The sequence below is a fragment of the Chenopodium album genome, chromosome 3 (assembly GCF_948465745.1).
Source record: "Chenopodium album chromosome 3, dcCheAlbu1.1, whole genome shotgun sequence".
Taxonomy (NCBI): Eukaryota; Viridiplantae; Streptophyta; class Magnoliopsida; order Caryophyllales; family Amaranthaceae; genus Chenopodium; species Chenopodium album.
This window is the reverse complement of record NC_137836.1, coordinates 56,455,948-56,477,009: the sequence shown is the minus strand read 5'-3', so window position 1 is coordinate 56,477,009 and position 21,062 is coordinate 56,455,948. Positions and strand designations below refer to the sequence as shown.

Sequence of the window (21,062 nt, the reverse complement as noted above, 5' to 3'; positions counted from 1 at the left end):
AGATATAGATAAAATCAAGTCCATGATTGATTGACCCACTCCAAAACCATTAAAGGATCTAAGGGGCTTTCTAGGAGTTACTGGAGACTTCTGTAAGTTCATAAAGCAATATGCACAAATTGCTTATCCTCTCACTGATCAATTGAGAAAGGACAATTATGGGTGGACCGAAGCGACAGAGGAGGCGTTCAGGCGGTTGAAGGTGACCATGAGTTCGGCGCCAGTCTTAGCTATGCCGGATTTCACCAAAACCTTCGTGGTGGAATCTGATGCCTTGGGTTTTGGCCTCGGGGTCGTGCTCATGCAAGAAGGAAGGTCGGTGGCTTTCTACAGCAAGATCTGGAGGTCGAAGCAAATCGATTTATGAGAAAGAGTTAATGGTCGTTTGTCTATCCGTGCAAAAATGGAAGCATTACTTGTTGGTAAGACGATTTGTGGTCCGGAGCGACCAACAAAGCCTCAAGTATATCACTCAACAAAGAGAAATTGGGATGGAGTATCAAAAATAGGTGAGAAAATTAATCATGTTTGATTTTGATTTACAATACAAACCCGGACAAACAAAGTGGTTGACGCCTTGTCGCGGAGGGGAGATAGCGAAGTTGAAGGGGAGTTGAAGGCCTTGCTCGCGACTCATAGGGTGGATTGGAATATTGAATAGGGAAATCGAAAAAGATGGGGAAATTCAGAAGTTGCGGGCTGCAGTGGAAGCAGAGGAATTAATTCCGGGATATACCGTAGAAAATTAGCAGCTACTATATAAAGGGAGGTTGGTGGTCCCTCGGAGTTCGAGAAGGTCGTTCTATTGAAGTCCTACCACGACTCACCTGAAGGAGGGCACACAGGGACACGAAAACTTACTTGAGGATGGGGGCAGAGCTATTTTGGCCGGCTATGCGAAAGGAAGTGGTCAAATATGTCCGCAATTGTGTGATTTGTCAACGGAACAAGCTGTCCAAACAATCACCGGCGGGATTACTTCAGCCATTACCGATTCCGGAGAGGGTGTCGGAGGACATAAGCATGGATTTTGTCGAGGGGTTGCCTCGGTGAAAAGGGATTGACACTATTCTAGTGGTGGTGGGTCGCCTAACTAAGTACGCTCACTTCATTGGCTTGAAACACTCGTTCACAGCCGTAACGGTGGCTGAAGTGTTCGTCAAGGAAGTTGTGAGGTTGCACGGAATTCCGAGGAGTATAGTCACCGATCAAGATCGAGTCTTTGTAAGTGTGTTTTGAAAGGAACTCTTTCGAATGCAAGGGACGAAATTAAGAAAGATCACCTCTTATCACCCCCTAACCGATGGCAAAACGAAGGTGCTGAACAAGAGGCTTGAAACGTACTTGCGTTGCTTTGCCGGAGAGCAGCCCAAGGCGTGGGCAAGGTGGCTGCTCTGGCCGAATATTCATACAACACTACCTCTCACTCGTCAATACTAATGACTCCGTTCAAGGCAGTTTATGGTAGGGATCCCCCAAAATTAATTCGAATTGGAGCTGGGCAAACGGCAGTGGATACCATCGAAGAAGTGTTACAAGAAAGGGACATGATACTCGATGAATTGAAGATGAATTTGTTGAGGGCTTAGCAAGTTATGAAGAGATATGAAAATGGGAAGCGCCGGGATGTGGAATTTCTAGTGGGAGATTATGTGTTAATCAAACTCCAACCATACCGCCAAAGGTCATTGGCCAAGCGACCCTTTGAAAAGTTGGCAGCCCGCTACTATGGACCGTTTAAGGTGGTGCAACGCGTGGGGAAGGTGGCTTATAAATTGTTGTTAAACGATGATTGTCGCATACACCCCGTGTTTCATGTGTCACAACTTAAGAAGGCACCTGGGGATATACCAAGTTCGCCCACTATTCCAACTCAAATCACACCAGAGTTAGAGCTGATAGTCGAGCCCGAGAGTGTGTTGGACATGCGGTTTAAGGCGGGGCAAGTACGGGGAAGGAAGTCCTAATTAAGTGGCAAGGAGGGTCAGAGTTTTAGTCGACTTGGGAGGACACCGAAGGCATCAAGGCGAGGTTCTCGGACTTTCACCTTGAGGACAAGGTGGCTCTTTTGGGGGGAAATGTTGCAATGAACCCATTCCCACCACCCGTAAGTCCATAACACTCACCTACAACAAGCGATAGAAGAGACAGCGAGGACAGACCAACAACACCAAGCCGTGGCCACTACAAGAGGAGGCAGACGGGAGCCAAGATACCTTTAGCTATTTGTTTGCTATTGTGCAAAAGGGGAAAGAAGACAAGAACAGTACTCTAAGTAATTAAGGCCTTGTTTGCCAATTCTTAGATGGTAGTAGTAATATAAATAGTAGTAGCTTTGTATGAGGAGGGTATCCAGAAAAATTGATGTATTGACATTGGAGAGTCATTGCCTAAAGTTAGTGTTATGCACGAAAGCTTGTTGCTTAAGTAATCGAATTAACCTTCCGACCAACTATCTCATTGTTGAACCACCACGATCGTTGCAATAGACTACTATTCAGACCAACATTTAGTTAACCTAATTACTCAGTTAATAGAAAAATAAAATGCTTATTGGAGAAGGCATTAGTTCTTGTAATCTAAGTTAGCTCTAATAGAAGTATCAGACTGAAAGGTAGAATATTTTGGCTAAAGTTAACTCTACCAGAAGTGTTGGGCGCAGCTGCGCAGGTATGTGCCATCTAAATCTCGGACACACCCACTTCAAGTGTCAGATAGCCCATCTTAAAATTTGCATATTTGGTCATAAATGAAATGTCCTGAAAGTTTGGAATGAAAATTCAAGGAGCTGGAAATGGAATCACAAAAAAAACTCCATTATATGTTGTGTTGTTTGAGGGGTATGGTACAATTCTCCTTGCTTGACGGTAAATGATTCCTTAACCTCCACAATCTCCTATAACCCTCTCAAACACAGTGGTACCACATCATGTACCCTCCTTAATCTCCTTCCTCCCTCATTTGTTTCCATTCCATTCTAACATCAAACAATCCATACAAGTGATGTTATCACCCATTCCCTCTCATTTGATTCCATACCATTTCATTTTCTTCAACCATCCAACACACCCTAATTGTCATACCCATATCCAAGTTTCAAGAACCCAATGTGGGTAATCAAGGTGAAATGAAAAGTTAGAACAACTTAGATGTTAATATAATGCAATTTTGCCCAAAAAAAATACATGAGGATTCCTAAAATCTTGAAAAGACCAGGATTCACTAATATCTTTGCACATAAAACTACATCAAATTTTAATGCAATAGGATAAATCGAAGAACTTGCTCATTAAGAAATTACAAAAAAGTACAACAGTTTTCTATAATGAATCTAATGAAAAGTAACATGCCTTTTATCCTAGTACATAGGGAGTATATTATTAACAAGGGAAACAGTTTAATATTGAAGATTTGAAGTCCCAGTTGTCATGCAATTGTTTATTAAAGATAAGAATATTTATAATATGTCAACTCCTACCATTATCATCAATTTATGTAAATAAAATAAAATAAAATAAAAACAATCCTACATCCCAATAAAAGCGTGTGCTTTTGCTAGTCACAAAATTTGAGAGAAATCAAACGAACTTGTCATATCGTAGGTTGTTGTTTGGTTTAGATTGAATAATGTGTTAGATTACATCTTGAGGTAGAAGTGTGGGTGATATGGGATATTGGATAATAATATCATTAATATAAGATTTACGTTTGAATTTATGTTAGCAAGCCTACATATTTAATCATTGAAACATCACTTCAAAGAAATGTAACATACTTTTTGTGAAGGGGCTCAGGAGTAAAAACTACCCTTAAAATACCAATTAACATGTTCAAATAAATTTCTGATAAAGAGCATTTATAAACTATATAGACCATCAATGATGCTCCATCAGGTAACAGGCCATAACTCTCGTCATAAAAAGAACAGATTCTATGTGCACAGCAGATATTGTGGAATCAGACAATTCAACAAGGAGATGGAAAAAGATATATCACCCGCCAGCAGAACAAAGTCCAAGTGCTAGAAGGTCTTCTAATGTAGTTGGCAACACTGATGTCAGTAGTGAAGCAGATAAACCAGCAGCTCCTAGACCTCCAAAAGCTCCGAAGAACTACAGAGAGAGAAGAAAGGGGCAGTTAGAAATGGTTCAACCTCAACCTATACATAAGTTAAAATGTGACAATAAAACTATGCTGTGGTTGTTGGCAATACCTATCAGGTAATAATAATTTGAGGTAAAGAGCAACATAGGCTCCTTATTTCCAAATGTGAAATCAAAATAGATGAAAGAAGATTTGCAGAACATGGCACTCACCACTTGACGAACTTCTTGGTCAAAAAGTTTTGAAGCTGCAGTACCACTAAACTTTTCTATTGATTTCAAGCTCTGGGTATCAACTTCTCTCAGCAGAAGATTACTGGTAAAATCCCCTTCGTGGTGTGAGTCAAAAAGTACAGACCATCTTTTCTCAAATGTCTCCTTATACTGCATACCTTCACGCATGTTGTTTTCTCTTAACCAGGACGTATATTCCCTAAGAATCCTCTGTTTTTGAAACCAAATCAAATAAAGAAAACAAAGACTTCTGCTATGATGATAAATTAAGAGAAAATAGTTTAATGCCAGACAACAAAACAAAAACAACTAGAGACACCTGCTCTGCGAGGCCAAACATTAAAACAACAAAGTTGGCCAAAATTAGGAAAATCTTTTTGAAAACCGTCATATTAAAACTCACAAATTTCAAAGTTTCTCAATACCATCCCTCAAAAAGTATTAAAATCTGGCCTAATTTTTTGCCCACTTTATCCACAAGATTTGAATTGATCATTCAAGGATGTGCAAAGAGATCAGCATTTTTTTTCACATCAATTTATAACAGGGAGATTAAAAATAAGTATGCAACCATTTGATGATCAAAAGAACAATTATATTCTTCCAATACATCTTCAGAAAAGTATTAATTGTAGTTTAAGTGTATTTCTCCATTCAACATTTTATTTTTGTACCAAAAGAAGGAAATAGATTAATTACTAGAAGCATATTTAAATGCTGAACAGCTTTAGATCAACTAAATAATTCATATATCTTCACATATAGACACATTGGTTGGTTGAAGTAGTTAATACAAGGTGAGTGAAATAGTCTCATTCTAGCCTCTTGGACAAAAGCATAAGCTACGCTGCCCACTTTTTTTGGACCATGCACATTATTTAGCTTGATAAACCTATGCAGTGACTTTGGCCTTCTAAATGAAGGTTCTTAGCTACTATACCAAGGCAAATGTGTATAGAAGAATGATCTGCATCTAAACAATCCAGTATTATGGATTTCCTGCGTTCTTTAAACAAATGCAGTTCATTAATCACATCTCACTAACATGTACCACTAAGTTAAAAGTCCACTTAACAAATATGTTACCGTAATGCAAACAACAAAAAACCAACCAACAAACAAACAAAACGAAGACGAGGAGGGGGGGGGGATTAAGATATCAAAAGATGATCTACATTATCACATCATATCCATTATCGGCAAATATGGAGCAGGTTCAACAAACCATGCAAGTCATCAAATTCATCTAACATGTCCCCTTGAGTTGAAAAGCCGTTTGGTTGTCGAGCAAACCAAAAAAAAAAAAAAAGGATCTATTGCCATTTATCTTGTAATAATTGAGCCAAACAGAAGCACCTGACACTCGTGAACAACAGTCAACTCTAAAAAACAGAAATGGTTTCCTTCCTTCCCTCTTATATAGCCCAATTTCAGAATATATGCACCTGCTGGAATATGTATCCTTCTTCCTCAAACCTAAATTTACTTTGCGGGTGACCTAAAGCTTGGAGTGCTTTAAGTGCTACCAGCAAGATGGCCAAGATCATCAAATCCCGCAATCTTTCTACCTTTCACAAAAAACTGGAATGCAACATTTCAGTAATTGTTATCCAACTTTGGATTTGGATTTGTCATTGATATGTGAGGATGGTCCTAATAAACTTATGGATAACTACAGGGAAAAAAGACGCTAAAGTAACAGAAATATGCTATCCTCATAGTGAATATTCACAAACAAAGAGGTTTGGATGACTCGAAGACAAATCAAAGAGACAGCAGGCAAGCACTTAACAGATATCTCTATCTGTCCTGGCTCTGGAGTCAATAACAGTAATAATTCCAAGAATTGCTAGAAATAATCCTCCGTCATTTTAATATGGAATAAAAAGACATTTGAGGGATCAGCAGAGACTATCAACCACTGTCAATAGATGAACAAGATAACTGAGGTGTCAGACCCTAAAATCAGTCATCTAGATGTAAACACAATTAGTATGAAAATTCATGCCAGAAGGAAGCAACGTAGTTTCCATTCATGATATTCAAAGAGCTAAATTTGGTTCTTTACACCATGGACTATTAAGCTACGATAGAGACTAGAGGTTTTTCCCATCTCATTTGCACCTTTTCATAATAGCTTCTAGTCTTAAAGCTCTTGAAACTATGGGTTCCCAAGTATCAGTCTCTCACTATTCTGAAACCTGGAGGGTGGGTGGGGTTGGGGGGGGGGGAGGCTAGAACATAATTGAAGATCAATCAAACAACTTCTTTAGGAATAATGGAGAAATCCAATTTTTTGAAATTAACAATTCAAAATTTAAGATTGAAGAGCACCAAAGGATGGAAAGAGATATGTCCTCCACCCCCCCCCCCCCCCCCCCCCAAGCTGGTTAAAAGAAATCCAGTCAAAAGACCCAGCAAAATCCTCACAAAGGAAGCTAAGTTGGCAAGGAAAAATCAAACCAATCAAAATCTACATCCTAATTGACTATAGCAAAAGATTCTCATGCCAAACAACCTTCTTTTATTAACCAAACACACCCTCCCCCAAATCAAATAATCAAAACTAAAATCCCCTCCACCAAGGTTCCAAGTAAAGTTTCCCTTTGCAATGAACCAATATGGTAGCAAGACACATTCACTTCACCCCATTGCAACTCCACATAAAAGGCTAAAAGCAGCAGCACAGCTTGAAGGGGAAGATACAGGCGTATAGTAACTAGGAATCTAACTTACTTGAGCATCAGCAAGTGCAGGGCTGACAATGTCATTTTGAATACTCTGTGTGGCGGCTGATGCGGATTTGTCTCCTCCCAAAAACATTGAAAAAGCAATATCCAAATTGGATAGCTGCAGGGTAGATTCCACAAGTTTTAACATACGCTCTTTTGCACTGCCAACCTACAGTTATACAATTACACCCAGGCATCAGTAATCATCTCATAGATTTTTTTTTCAGATAACCAAGCAAGTTAATACAACAAATATAGACTCAGGCCAAGTGTAACTTTTACCACACTTTCTAGGTCATACTTCATCTACCAAAGGCTCATTTAGTGCAAGAGTGGAGAAAAAATATATATATACAACTTTCCAATATGTTTGTGAGAGCCAGGACTAGAGAATAATGGCAGCAAGAATGGAAAAATCTGATACACTTTTCAATTTTTCATTTTATTGCAGTTGATTCACAAGGTCAAATCAATAGACTAGTGAACAAAGCAATGATGAAATAAGATTAGTTAAACCTAAAATTTGGAATCATTTATGCTGTATACCAGTGAGATAATTTGCCGACTCCACGAATTGCTCTCGTTTTCCATTTTCCTTCTATACTCCTCAACACTGCGAACTAACTCCTTCACTGATATTAAGTCCTTCTGGGCATACCTGCAGTCCTGTGTCACCAGTGTTTGACAGGAAGACAATAGTCGCTCAGCAATTGCAAGAGGTGTTTGAAGCTTAATTGTCATCCTCTCAAGACCAGCAGTTGTTGAACCATCCATGAAGTCATATAGAAATTTCTCAAATTCATCAAAAGTCTGAGAGCTTGGGTAGGATTCAGACATTAGATTTTGTTGAACTGTTCCATCATTAGTCGCAAGTTTTGCTTCAAGAGCAGAGCGTGCAGATACAGGAAATAGAGTCACATTTTCTACATTCAGCAAATTTCGCACATTATCTCTTACAAATGTAATGGCTTCATCAAGCTGCATCAAATTAGTAGAAAGGGTTATGTTACACCTCCGGAAATGAAGGACTAACAGATAAAAACAAAAGGCATATCATGTGCAGTAGCTAGCTAGGACTGCAATTCACAGTCCCAATTCCCAACTATACACAATTCTCAATTAAATGTCTGGATCCTCTACATCGCTACGCTCATTGCATACCTGCAGAGGATCTAAGGCAACAATGAGATCCCAAATTTTCAAAATTCAGTGCACATAGGTCATGAACTCTGCTGCCTCATACGTCTACTAGTTGTTTTTCCATCTTCAAGAAAAAATATATAGGAAGATAAAAAGGAGCACTTTTTTATCGTAACTTGTCTCCTGATCTATTATTTGCTTATAACTAATCACCAATTAGGTTTGTGATACTTTCAATGCTAAATTTAAGTTACAATTATACCTCATTGCCATTCCTGTATAGATCGGCTTTATTCAACAAGAATAGTACTTTTTTCTTCCACTGCTGAGTATAGCGTAGGAATTCAACCTGAAAAACATAAAATGAGGTCTGAAATTAACACCAGTTTGAAATAACATTCAAAAGCATCAACTTATCCCTATGTGTTAAAAGGATAATAACTACACAAGACTTGCTACCATAGGGTAACCAGCATTAGCACCATTAATTTCTTCTACAATCAACCATACTAAGTTTCATCAATACTCTATCAGTTCAGAAAACACAACACCATCACAGACAACATGCAACAAAAAGCTTATTTCTAACCTTTAGATAAAATGTAATAAAAATTGTATCCAAAGGAACTCAAATAATGTAAAACTTATCCTAGGCATTTAGGCAAGAATATTATTACAGATTGGTTATCTAGAATAAGATCAGCTCAGGATTTCCTAAAACCTTAAGATAGAAGAAGGAAATCATCAGACCATAAGTAAACACACACATAGGAAAAACTTTTTCTATACCTCCCAACACCCAAAAGATAGTGGTGTGTTTATCAATTATTTGCATACCTACTGATTAGTGGATGACCTAGGAAACATTCCCGTTGCAAGGTCCATGTTTTACTTGAATATCCAAAATTTTAGTAATATTTCGCTAATTTCTACAATAACTACTAAATTTCTGTTATCGTAGTTCCATAAAGAACAACTCATTATAATCTTATTTGGCAGATGACATAAAATATTTCACTTAACTTGGCCCACCGTTTTTCTCTTCCATACTCTCTTTTTATCTTCAGAGGAGTAGTAACAACAGTATTATATTCTGAAGTTTTCTTTGATATTATTAACTGGAGAAAGTATTATATGCCAGGACCTACAAACTCTGATGAGTGGCATTTATGCAACAATATTGGTAGCACTCTAGCATGTTTTCCCCTTTTCTAGACCTACTATACCCTTTCTTTCCTTTTTTTTTTTTTCATTTTCATACTTATTCATCTATTAGTAAGTTAACCCTATCTTACCCTTTTATGCCCTCTAATTGCACTTTTCCCCTTGTTTTTTAGTAGTTTGATACTCTCACGTGTTTTGTGTTGTAGGAAAAGAAATCAAGGAACAAGAAAGGGCAATAAACATCGAGGAGGACTCAAAGAGCAGCAGTGTAAAACGCTCCAACTACAATAGAGCAGGCTGCAATTAGTTTCAAGTGGCTTTGTGGCCTCTGAGTGACCAAGGAGTGGGTGCCCAGTACTCTTGTATTCATGAATTTTCTGAAGGTGGACTCAAAACTTCTATCTACTATCCAAGTTGTTTTAAACCACTTTTAAGTTGTAATTTAAGGGGGAGCATAAATAGTTTCATATGGAGTACATCAATAAATTAGGACAGCTTATAATTTTTGGAAAGCTCAGCCTTTAAAAGAGAGTAATTTTTTAAGAGAGAAGTTGAAGAGTTCTTGGAAAAAATTGATAATTTATCAAGCATATTAGTTTTTTTCTTTCATACTTCTCATGTTTATCCTTTATTATTTACTAAAAAACCAAAAGCATGAACTTTTAGCTCTCTTAATCTTAGTTCAATCTTAATCCAGCTAACTAGTGTTAATTGCTTGAAACTAGTATGTTTAATTAGTGATAGATTATTCTATAGATAATGATTTAGCTATTTGCCCTTTGATTTCTCTTTGTTTAGTTCCTATCAAGCATGATGTTATTTACCATAGTGACTAGTTGAATCTCAACTCTAGCATAACTATGTCAATTTCCAAAGACTTCTTAATTAGTGCTATGAAAGAGTTTTTAAACATTAGTGAGTAGTCTCTTAGCTAGGGGTATCCCCGTATCAACAGAAAAGCCATTAGCAGTGTTCAACGCGTGCTTATTGAAGCTTAAATCTTCATCCTGGCGTCTTATGTCTGTAGCAAGTCTATTTATAGCTGATGGGTCATATAAAATTTTGCTAAGACCATCACCACTAGACTTCAATTCCTGCAATGAAGTAACAACTCCACTTGCACTGGACATAAGCACCTTTGATACTTCATCAAATGACCCACCAGTTGTTATCAATTCCACTTCAACAAACACCGGAATCTTGACACTATTATTAATAGAATTCAAGAAATTTTCAGCAGGTTCTTCGGCAAGAATACTATAAATAAGAAAATCAGCGCCCTCAGCTCTAGAAGCGTTGAGTGCAGCTTTCACAGTTTGCACTATCTTTCCCACAACTGGAAGGACTACTGAGTCTGATTTTGAACTCATCAATGTATTCCTTGCTACAATTGGTGGAAGACCTGTAGATATATACAAGTGGTATCAGCCCATTAATAAGACATTTGCTTCCATTGTTATCACTTTAAGCCTCCAGTGTTTAATATTCAAGAGGCAATAAATGGTGATCATGTCTGTAATATTTTTGAAAGTTTGATCAAAATTATTGACCCTCATACTAAACCTTCTAGAATCAAGCAATGGAAATAACAAAAACTAAAAACCACAAAAAAAAAATAAAAATAAAAATAAAAAAATACTCCGTAGTCTTTAAGAACTTGATATCAAAAGTAAAGAACTCTACACCAAAATTTAAACCCTCACTACCTCAACTGCGCCATCGAGAGTAAAGGTTTATTGCACAAACAGACACTAAATCAACCAATATACCATCCCAAATGCAACCCATCAATTAATCAAATGATGAAAACAAACGACGGTCATGTTTTGTTCACCTTATTTCCAATTATTTCAAGACAAGTCCATTATACACGGGTGAATAAGTTCGGGAAAAATGTGTTCTAATAAGTGGTAAGGGATACCCAAGTTCAATTTATAACTAAAATAAGTTCTAATAAGGTTTAATAAGTTCTGATATTATCAGGTGAATACAACACACCCAACATACCACAAAAACTAATAGCACACCAAAATTCGACGAAACCCATATCAGTTATACCACAAATTAGGCAATTGAAACTAACAGCATACCACAAATTCATTGGAACTCATATCAGTTATACCACAAAATTAGGCAATGAAACTAACAACAATCCACAAATTCAACAAAACCCATAACAATTATACTACAAATTAGGCAATGAAACTAACAACAAACCACAAATTCAACAAAACCCATATCAATTATACCACAAATTAGGTAATGAAACTAACAACAAACCACAAAATCGACAAAACCCTTATCAATTATACCACAAATTATGCATAGAAACTAACAGCATACCACAAATTAAAACAAACCTTACTTAATTACACTAAATTGTAAAAAATAAACAAATAAAAATAACTATAAAAAAGGTGCAGAAGAAAACCTTGATCAGATAACAAAACTCCACTAGCATTAACAGCAACAGCAATATCAACACGCTCAGCAACCAACAAATAAGCTCGGTCTCTAATCACAGACTTCAACAAACAAGCAGCCTCATAAAGCTTTCCACCACTACCGCCTTCGTCTCCATTAACAACCACAATTCCAACCCACTTCGAAACCACCATATCCACAAAATCAACAACTGAACCATCATTCAGAACCTCAGAAGCATTCAACTGGAGCACAATGTTGGGGATTTTGATCTCAGGCCGCTTATACCCACCAGGGAAAAGTGTCCTAGGCGTCGGTTTTTTGGGGGCAAAAGCATCTGATGATTGAGCTGCATTGTTTTGAAGTGAATTTCTGTTGAAAGAGTGAAATTGAGTGAGTTGGTGGGGTGGATTTGGGTGCGTGAATCTATGAAGGAAATGGGTGTTTGTGGGAATATTTGATTGTTTGAAAGAGAGGAAACTAGTGGAGAAGAAATGGGGTGAAGAGAGAGAAGTAAAAGATGACATTGATGTAGATATTGAAGGTGGTGCTATTCTACTGTTATTGAGAAGATGGATTTGGTTTCATGGTTTTGTAAGGAGGTTGAGGAAGGAAAATTCAATTTGGAAAGCTTATCTAAAATCTTTGTCTCCTAAATAAATTATTGCTAGAGAAGTACGGAACATTTGTCAAAACAATCCTTTTATACTAGGACGGTAAGTTAATCTTTTTAATTAATGAATTTTGTTAATTTAGTGTTTAAATAGTTGTAAACACCTAAAAATATCTCCCCAAAACCAAACCCGATGATGAATAACCTTTCACTGCCATTATTGATCGGGTTGAGTATTTAATCTTGGAGTGCTTAAATCCATATTTTCATTTCACTAGTTGTCCTATCGCGCGCGTTGCGCGCGATAGTCTAGCGTTTATTTTGTTGCTGTAATTATTGGCTTAATTAGATATAATTAAGTGTGGTCTTTATTTTTATTCATTTATACTACGTATTATTTAATAAATATATTTCCTAGTATTTTCTTTTATTAACATGATTGGTGTGATTAACGGAGTATGCGGCAATTGTTTGTAAGCTTTTGATTAATATGCTTAAAGCTTGTTGTAATTATTGCTAAGTTTACTAACTAACACTGCTTTAGTTAGCACATGGTGTTGTCATTTTTAATATTGTTTTTTTTTTTTTTTTTTTTGAAGAGATTTAATATTTTGCGGAGTTAGTATTGTTTGGTCTTAAAATCACGAACTAATATTGCTTATAATTACTTAGTAAAGATTATCGCGTGCAATGGTTATTCTCAGATTTTGGTAAATAAACATGTATTGAAAAAAAAAAAAAGACTTTGAAGTTAGGAAAAGAGAGGGGATGAGTTTTTGATGGGGGGGACGAAGAAGGGTGGAATATCCCCTCCCCTTCTCCCACTTCAAAACTCAGTGTAAATTCAATTTTATCTTGATTAAAATAAACACCTCTAAAGGTTGTATTATTACAAAATAATCAAAATGTTGTATTATTAGAAAATAATGGACCAAAGGTTGTATTATTTTTAGCAATTTTTCAGTATACAAATTGAATTGTGTTTATCACAATCTAATAGGGTTATTATAATTGACATTTGCTTAATTATCATACTGACAAAAGTAGCATGCAAACTGCTTTGAAAAAAAATGTATCTTAGCCACATCACAAGTCATAGGAATCGCACAGGGCATTATAAAATTAGAAACCTAATCAAGAAAGGAGTAAAGGTTACTAATCCTACCTAGTTTACAAATTAATTACAAAAACTATTACATATGTCAGAATAAATGGCTGCAAGTTTTGCCTCTGAATCATCAATATATAGCCAGATGTAGCTAAGTTCTAGAGCAGCTAGCTGCATCAACTTTTCTCGTGTCTACTTCTATGTATTCTTGTTCAACCTCAAGTAACATTTTATCATAGTTGTTTTTGGCTTGCCCATTTTATCCCATATCATCTAGATAAAATAGTAAGCATAGAGAACAGAGTTAATCACCGATGATAACAAGATAAAAATAACATCCTAACCTTGAAGAGCTGAAGTGCAATTAGCTTGTATCATACCTGAAGTTCATACAAAAGAGACCCACAATTAGTTTTCGCTTCTAAAAGAGGATCATTCTGAACGTAATATTAACCACCACATGTATCAACCTGCACAAAAGTAAAGGAACTCCAATTTAGTAATTGGACCAAAACTAAAGTCTAATATAATGAACCTAGGTGCATAATGTACAAGCACCACAATACTATGATTCAGACACTAAATAGTGCAACCAAACCCAACATTACCTACACAAATTCCCATAAGAGAAACTGCTTCAAAGAGCTCTAAATTTGCTTCAATAAGCTTAAATTACTAAGGCCTGACTACTTAGATGAGTCCTGATTTGCCCAATAATGCAATAAGCCTGCACCATGACACCACAACCAATAAAGTAAAACAAATGTACAATAATATAAACTTGAATCTATAAGAGGAATGTAATTTCGTTGATGTATACAAGAAGCTACTCAAACAATGACATCTTTGACAGAATCTATGAACTAATATCAACTATAATCTATCAATCACTTTCTACTTATATATAGTACCCATCATCATTAGAAATACCCAAGCCAAACCTATCATCACAAATATATATACTTGTATTAACCAATAAAATTTACAAAAAATAAATAAATAAATAAAATACTAATTTCAGGTGAGGTAAAACACAAATCTCACAATATTTCTAATCACACTTAATTTAAAAGAAAGAAATATCATTTCTCTAAGCTTGAAAATGAAAAACATGTTAGTGCACAATTGCACATACACTGCCAATTGAATATGCAGATTAGTTTAGAGTCTTATTGATAGAAATAAAAATGTCGTGTGACCCTTAGAAAGTTAGAAATCCTTTTATAACTCTCACTTTCTCTCAGAAATAGCCAGAGTTCTTTGTAAAACTCCCATAGTTTCCCCTATAACCACCTTCCTAACACCCGTCTTAGAAACCAAACTACTCTACATTTTACCACTACCACCGCCTTTCCCTTCTTTCATGCCTACTCAGACATTTTCTGCAACAACCTAGCAGCAGCAGCAACCTTAACCTCAATCTAAGCTTTCCTCTCCTCGTCCGTCTTGGTAGCCTCATTAATCTCATTCGGCCTCCTTGGCTCCTTGCTTTCAAATTACCCATCAAAAATTACTTCAAATCTAAAGGCTCATTACTCTCTCTCGTATTTGTCCCTCTTTCTTGTCTCATATTCTCTTTTTATCCCCCCCCAACCTTATTGATTCCTCTTCCTCCCTCCCTATAACTCTATTTTTACGGTTTGAATGATTTCCCCCAACCTTATTGTCCCCTCTTTCTCCCTCCTTAAAACTGTATTTCAGGGTTTGAATGATTTTTCCCAATCTTATTGTCCCCTTTCTCTCCCTCCCTATAACTCTATTTTTACGGTTTGAACGATTTTCCCAAAACCCCACCATTGACCTTCTTTAGTAACTCTTTTGAAGGGTTTTATATTCCTTACCCCAAGCTCACTCTTGATATGGTCTCTTAAAAGTGATCTTTTTATCTATTTCCATCTCCTTTTATAAGCTTGCAAAGTTTATAACATATGAAAGTTCATGCTTGATTCAAGTCATTTGGATAATGCAGATAGCACTTTTGAAATGGCTTTGCAAAATATAGCAGATATCACTTCATATTTACCTCTGAAAGCATATGAAAGTTCATGCTAGATTCAACAGTCATGTAGACAATGCATAAATCCCAACATAATTGCTCAACACTATCGAATGGTGCAAAAACTAATTTGCAAATATTAACATAACATACTACAATCATTGCCCCAATACTATCAATACCTAACAAAATCACTAATTGATAACTACATTAATCTTATTTAAATTCATTGATCAGTTAGACGGTAGATGCATAGCAAAAAGTCATCATAGTTCAAGTGTGAATCACATCACATACTTGATATAGTACTATAATAGATAAGCAATCAGGTTATAAAAAAGCTTCTAAAATGTCACCAACACTGAAGAGTGAAGTCAAACAATGAAAATCATTGACGTTATGTTGTCAAAAGAAAAGTACTCCTTAAAAAATTCGAGCAGTTTTAAAGCACTGGCCTCATTTAAAGTTACCTTAAAAGTCGCATGCACGGAGACATTAAAAAAGAGCCAAAAGGCAATAGGCAAATGAACCCTATGATAGAATGTTGCTACTTAGAAATAAGACCATTTCAGAGGTCCCGGCTTACAAATAGTGTATAATCAGCCGGCAGCAAGAAGCAGAGAAGCTCATAAAAGTAGTTAGAAACATTTCCATTAAAGTATACTTGTAGACAGATTCAAATCACGTTGATAAACTAAGTGTTACTACTTCCAACTTTATCCATTACACAATTTGAATTAAGACAATACCATCATGTATATGAGCAAGAAAGTCTTGGCATTTTATATCATATACATGACACCATAGACCATATATTGACATCCATTCCCCTTGAGAAAGAGCAAGAATTTTAAACACCAACATAATATTCTCTTGGAATTTTCATAGCTCCTAAAATTATATGCTTTGACCAAATTGGTTGGACAAATATATACGAAGTATATGTGAATTTAAAAAATATCTTGGATGGATGGACGAAATAGATAAGGCATATCAACTGACCTGAACTAAACAAATTTACAGTTGGAGAAAGATTGGCGTCAAGATAGGGCTTAAACAACAGCACACATTAATTATTAGTACCATACCTTAACTCAACACAAGAAGTATATCAAAATTGGAAGTGTTTCTACGCTTAAGACAGACAAGTTTCAAGGTAGATTTTACACGGGTTGAGCAAAATGATACTACAGTAGTATGCAACATCTATATCACAGTTGAGCTTAACAATATCAACCAGCTCAAAAACTAAAGATCACAATGCTTAAAAAGAAAAATTATTAGAATTGCAATGATCAAATTCAGACACTCAAATTTCCACACAATTTATGCGAAATTATTAGCAATATCGATTCAAAAAAACATGAGTAAAGGGGAAACAGAAAAGCTAACCAAATCGTTGACAACAAGAAGATATGTCTCAAGAGAATTCCAAAAAACAAGAACAGGGACATCTACTTTCTATCAAAATATCACCATCCACCTCATCCATGACAAATTTGTCTCTAATTAGACTCAACCTTTCTTTTTTTAGAAGTTTTGCAATTTCACCAAGCACTTGGTGAACAAGTATCTTAGCCGCCCTAGCAAAGGTAAGAATCAATAAAAAAAAAATCAATAGGAACTACACATTATAGCAGCATGATTGGCAATTTGGTAACAAGTAACAACAAATTTGCAAGTTGATCATGGTAAGATATTTAATTTCCAATTGCATTTTACTTAAATATTAGCCAATCTCACTAAGCTCACTCATTTGTACACATGTCAATCAATCAAAGCCTTAATCCCAAAAGTCATTTCCTCAATCACAAGCCAATTTGGTCCAATATCTTATTTTAATTAGCATTTATACCTCATTACAAATTTGTGCTGATTCAATGGCAATGGTCCTTATCATGTTAGATTTTTAGCATTTTGTCAGTTGCAATTACCTACGTTTTTTACACCCTTTTTTATTGTTATTTTTTCCTATCTTTTTTAATTTAAAAGATCATGAAGTAAGTTTAGGAGCACACTAAAGTTTATAAAATAAATATCATTTTTTGAGTAGCAAAGCAAAGGACTACCTCGAATGTTAACCAAAACTTCTAGACTCGTGTGTATCAAGGATGTACCCAGCTACTCTTGTACACGGATAAAACTGTAACACTCGATATTTAAATTAGAGGAACACATTGATTAGGCTTGATTACTGCAAACAAAATCTCCCTTCCTGCACAATGTATCAAAAATTAACCATAAATAACCAACTAATTAAAAATTAGTATTTGCTAAAAAAAGAGTTCAATGATGTGATAAGGTAACTATACTTCTCAGGATAAAAAATTGGCTGGTTATCAGGCATTTGAGTATGCACAGAATAGTTTGCATATTCGACCTTGAAAGTTCAATATCGAGAGCTTTTCCAAATGGCTAGTACAGCGGCCAAAGGAGGTGCGTAAAGCATAGCTTACTGTCGAGGAAGGGAAGATTAGAGTTGCTAAAGCTCAGTTGTATCAGGGCTAGCTGATAGATTCAAGCAACTTTGCTTAAAGGATTTACATGTTATTTGCATATACCTATCCAAAATCCTACAAATAAAACAATCAAATTGATTCAAACTTCAACATTTCACTTATTCATTGACATATATAATTCCCGTTTTGTAAAACAGTACCCCCAACCTCAGCTAAACAAGAGATAATAAAACTAATAGCAAATTTTCACCCAAATTTAAACACAGGTCACTAATTGTCAATACTATTGACTATATAAGCAAGAGATCTGAACTAACTCAAGCATCACTAACTCTCTCCTATTACAACTATAAATTAGTCATAACACACTAAGCTCATATCTGCCTTAGTTATTTGATTAAATTATGTGCTCTTGGAATTATAATATTTCCTCCTTGTCCCTCCTTTACTCACTCGCCTTTCATGGTTATGAGAAAATCTATGAGAAAATCAAAAGGATCCTATTAGAGTTATGTCTCTCTTCCTCGTTTACATTAAAAATGGTCTCTTAAGGTACTTCCCAATTCTCCCTCGGCTCCTCCTAACTCAAGCATCACTAACTCTCTCCTATTACAACTATAAATTAGTCATAAAACACTAAACTCATACCTTCCTTAGTTATTTGTTTAAATTACATGCTCCTGGAATTATAATATTTCCTCCTTGCCTCTCCTTTACTTACTCGTCTTTCATGGTTATGAGAAAATCAAAAGGATCCTAAAATAGTTATGTCTCTCTTCCTCGTTTACTTTTAAAATGTTCTCTCAAGGTACTCCCCAATTCTCCCTCAGCTCCTCCTACTCTTTTTCTTACCCCATATTCTCTCCCTCTCAATTTCCCATATTAATGGTGGAAAATTTATTTTATTTACAAGTAATACTTGTCTCAAGCCCTTACAAGCTTTTTCTCAAAAACTATTACATGAGCTCTTTCTCTTTGTCACTGCACTTCTCATAAGCTATCCTAAACATATCTCTTTCACACCTTGAGTAATTATAACCAATAGTTGAATAATTAATCTACCATAGAGGAACCCTATCCGATTGTTGTGAATCTAAGAACATACTCGCTCAAGTGAGAATAGATTAATATCCATTTTTTTTAATGTAAATCTAAAACTATACTACCACTTCTCATTAAGCACATTTATCAAAAATAAACTCCATATCACTTGCTTCCCTTCCCCCCTACTCTTTCTATCACTCAAGTCTTTTATGTGTTTGCAAAAAAGTCTTCTAATATTGTTTATTGCTTCCTCATACTATAATTGACCTCCTCCAGTGTCCATATCTCTTGCTCCCATATTTCTCTCGCACCGTCACCATCACATTTTCCCAATCTCTCTAAACCTAAGAAAGAGCTCAAAATAAATCAGTCACTAAACCTAAGAAAGAGCTCAAAATCAACTTCATCATTCTTACTCCTCATAAATTAGTCTTTGTTATTCAGTTAAATTATCTCCAACAACCTTAAGGTTCGACAAATTCGATGACAAATCAGAGAGAGTAAGAGGTCCACTCTCTCTCCTAAACGTATAGTACTACATTCAAACAACAAAAACCACAACAAACCAACAATAGCACAAACTTTAAATCCGTAAAACACACGCAAAAAAAATAAAAAAATAATAATAAAAATGATTCAAATTAAACCTGAGATTTCAATGCCAAAACTCAACTTGAGTAAACTGATTATGAAGCCATGGGTCTGAAAACAAAAACCCGATGTATCCTGCTATAAAACCAAAACCCCTTAATCCAACATTTTAAACAAAAGTTATCGCAACTCATGAACTCACCCAATCGGACAAAAAAAAAATGAAAAAACTCAAACCCAACATAGTGAAATTGAAAATGTACGATTAAAAAAATATATATAATAATAATAATAATAGCAGGCACTTACCTCAAAGTCGCTTCAATGCATCCATTCACTCATGAATCCATTAATCTAAAATCGGAGCAACCATTTTAGTCCCAAAAAATTCAGAATTATAATTTTTATATACCCAAAAACAAACCAAATTGGGCAAATTCAATAACCATACCTCAGTTTCAATGGAGGAGAGAAAACTCAGATATGCTTCAATGGAAAAATCAGATTATGAAATGAAATGAAAAATCAATGGAGTACGCATCTTAATGGAGGAGAAAGGAATGAAAGATAGGGAGGAGTGAGAAAAGAAAATGAAATGTAAAAGTAGAATGAGCGGAGATGAGGGAAAAGGGGAAAAAGTAATATGCTGACTCATTAAATGAAACCAAATTGCAATGAAATGAACGATTTACAAGCCAGCAAAATTTCGCCAATTTTGCTCAATTGTACAGTAAAAATCATGGACTTTAGACTCATATGTTGACCAATTTTTGAAGGTTTCCACTTTTGAATAGGTTAAGATAAGCCAATCCAATTCCTAGCCCATTTCCCCAAACCTTCGCTTATTTCCTCTTTTCGTGCCTTTAAACCCAAAATAATTCATTTCGTGTCTTTTAAAATCATTCATTTCGTGTCCTTTTTATAAAAACGTTTATTCCAGTTTATTTTGGTCCATAATCTGGGTCCAGTGATGAAGCTTGAAAAGAGCTTTCCAACGATATATTATAAACCCAAATCCGAGTTATAACGAATAAGTTATGACTAAATTATTAAATTGAGTCCAAACCGAACCTAAGCCCACCTTACCTACGACCCAACACAAACTTTTAAAAAAATCGGGTGTACAATAATTATTGTACATCCATTATAAAGATAACCTAAAGCGATTAAAGATTACCCCTGAAATGAATAAATGTTACCCCAATATGCGTTAAAGTAACCCAATTCAAATAAAAATTATCTACGCTTTATTAGTAAAGAATCACATTTTAAATGACTAAAAATCAATTATTAGTGATTGAATGTAATTAAATTACCTTTATAAAACTTTTCTTGTTGTTGATTTATATAAAAATTGTATTATGTTTAGAGTTACCCAAAAAAAGACAAAAAGTTACCCTAAAATTAGCTAAAAGTTACCCTTATACTGCTCGATATACACTAATATTAGTGTA

The 21,062-nt window shown here is 35.4% G+C and overlaps 1 protein-coding gene and 1 long non-coding RNA gene across 5 annotated transcripts; both read right to left on the bottom strand.

Moving 5' to 3' along the window:
- Window positions 1-3,755: 3,755 nt before the first annotated feature.
- LOC145623992 (putative transmembrane GTPase FZO-like, chloroplastic) lies at window positions 3,756-12,462 on the bottom strand. Of its 2 annotated transcripts, none has more exons than XM_081676914.1 (7): window positions 11,805-12,462; window positions 10,306-10,775; window positions 8,472-8,558; window positions 7,616-8,047; window positions 7,074-7,238; window positions 4,317-4,547; window positions 3,756-4,112 (listed from the first exon to the last, which is right to left on the bottom strand). In XM_081676914.1, the coding sequence occupies exons 1-7, from the start codon at window positions 12,322-12,324 to the stop codon at window positions 3,993-3,995; spliced, it is 2,025 nt and encodes a 674-aa protein (XP_081533040.1). In that variant the 5' UTR covers window positions 12,325-12,462; the 3' UTR covers window positions 3,756-3,992. The 2 variants fall into 2 exon arrangements, with proteins under 2 accessions (XP_081533040.1, XP_081533041.1); XM_081676915.1 differs by having other exon boundaries at window positions 10,510-10,775.
- A 1,511-nt stretch (window positions 12,463-13,973) lies between these two features.
- On the bottom strand, window positions 13,974-20,179 carry LOC145614098 (uncharacterized). 3 transcript variants are annotated; one of them, XR_014107054.1, is made up of 6 exons: window positions 20,060-20,179; window positions 19,665-19,962; window positions 17,827-18,087; window positions 17,584-17,729; window positions 14,127-14,245; window positions 13,974-13,988 (listed from the first exon to the last, which is right to left on the bottom strand). It is a non-coding gene; the product is annotated as an uncharacterized LOC145614098 (long non-coding RNA). The 3 variants fall into 3 exon arrangements; XR_014107055.1 differs by lacking the exons at window positions 13,974-13,988; window positions 14,127-14,245 and adding an exon at window positions 16,579-17,097 and having other exon boundaries at window positions 19,665-19,743; window positions 19,918-19,962; XR_014107052.1 differs by lacking the exons at window positions 13,974-13,988; window positions 14,127-14,245 and adding an exon at window positions 16,579-17,097.
- Window positions 20,180-21,062: the final 883 nt, after the last annotated feature.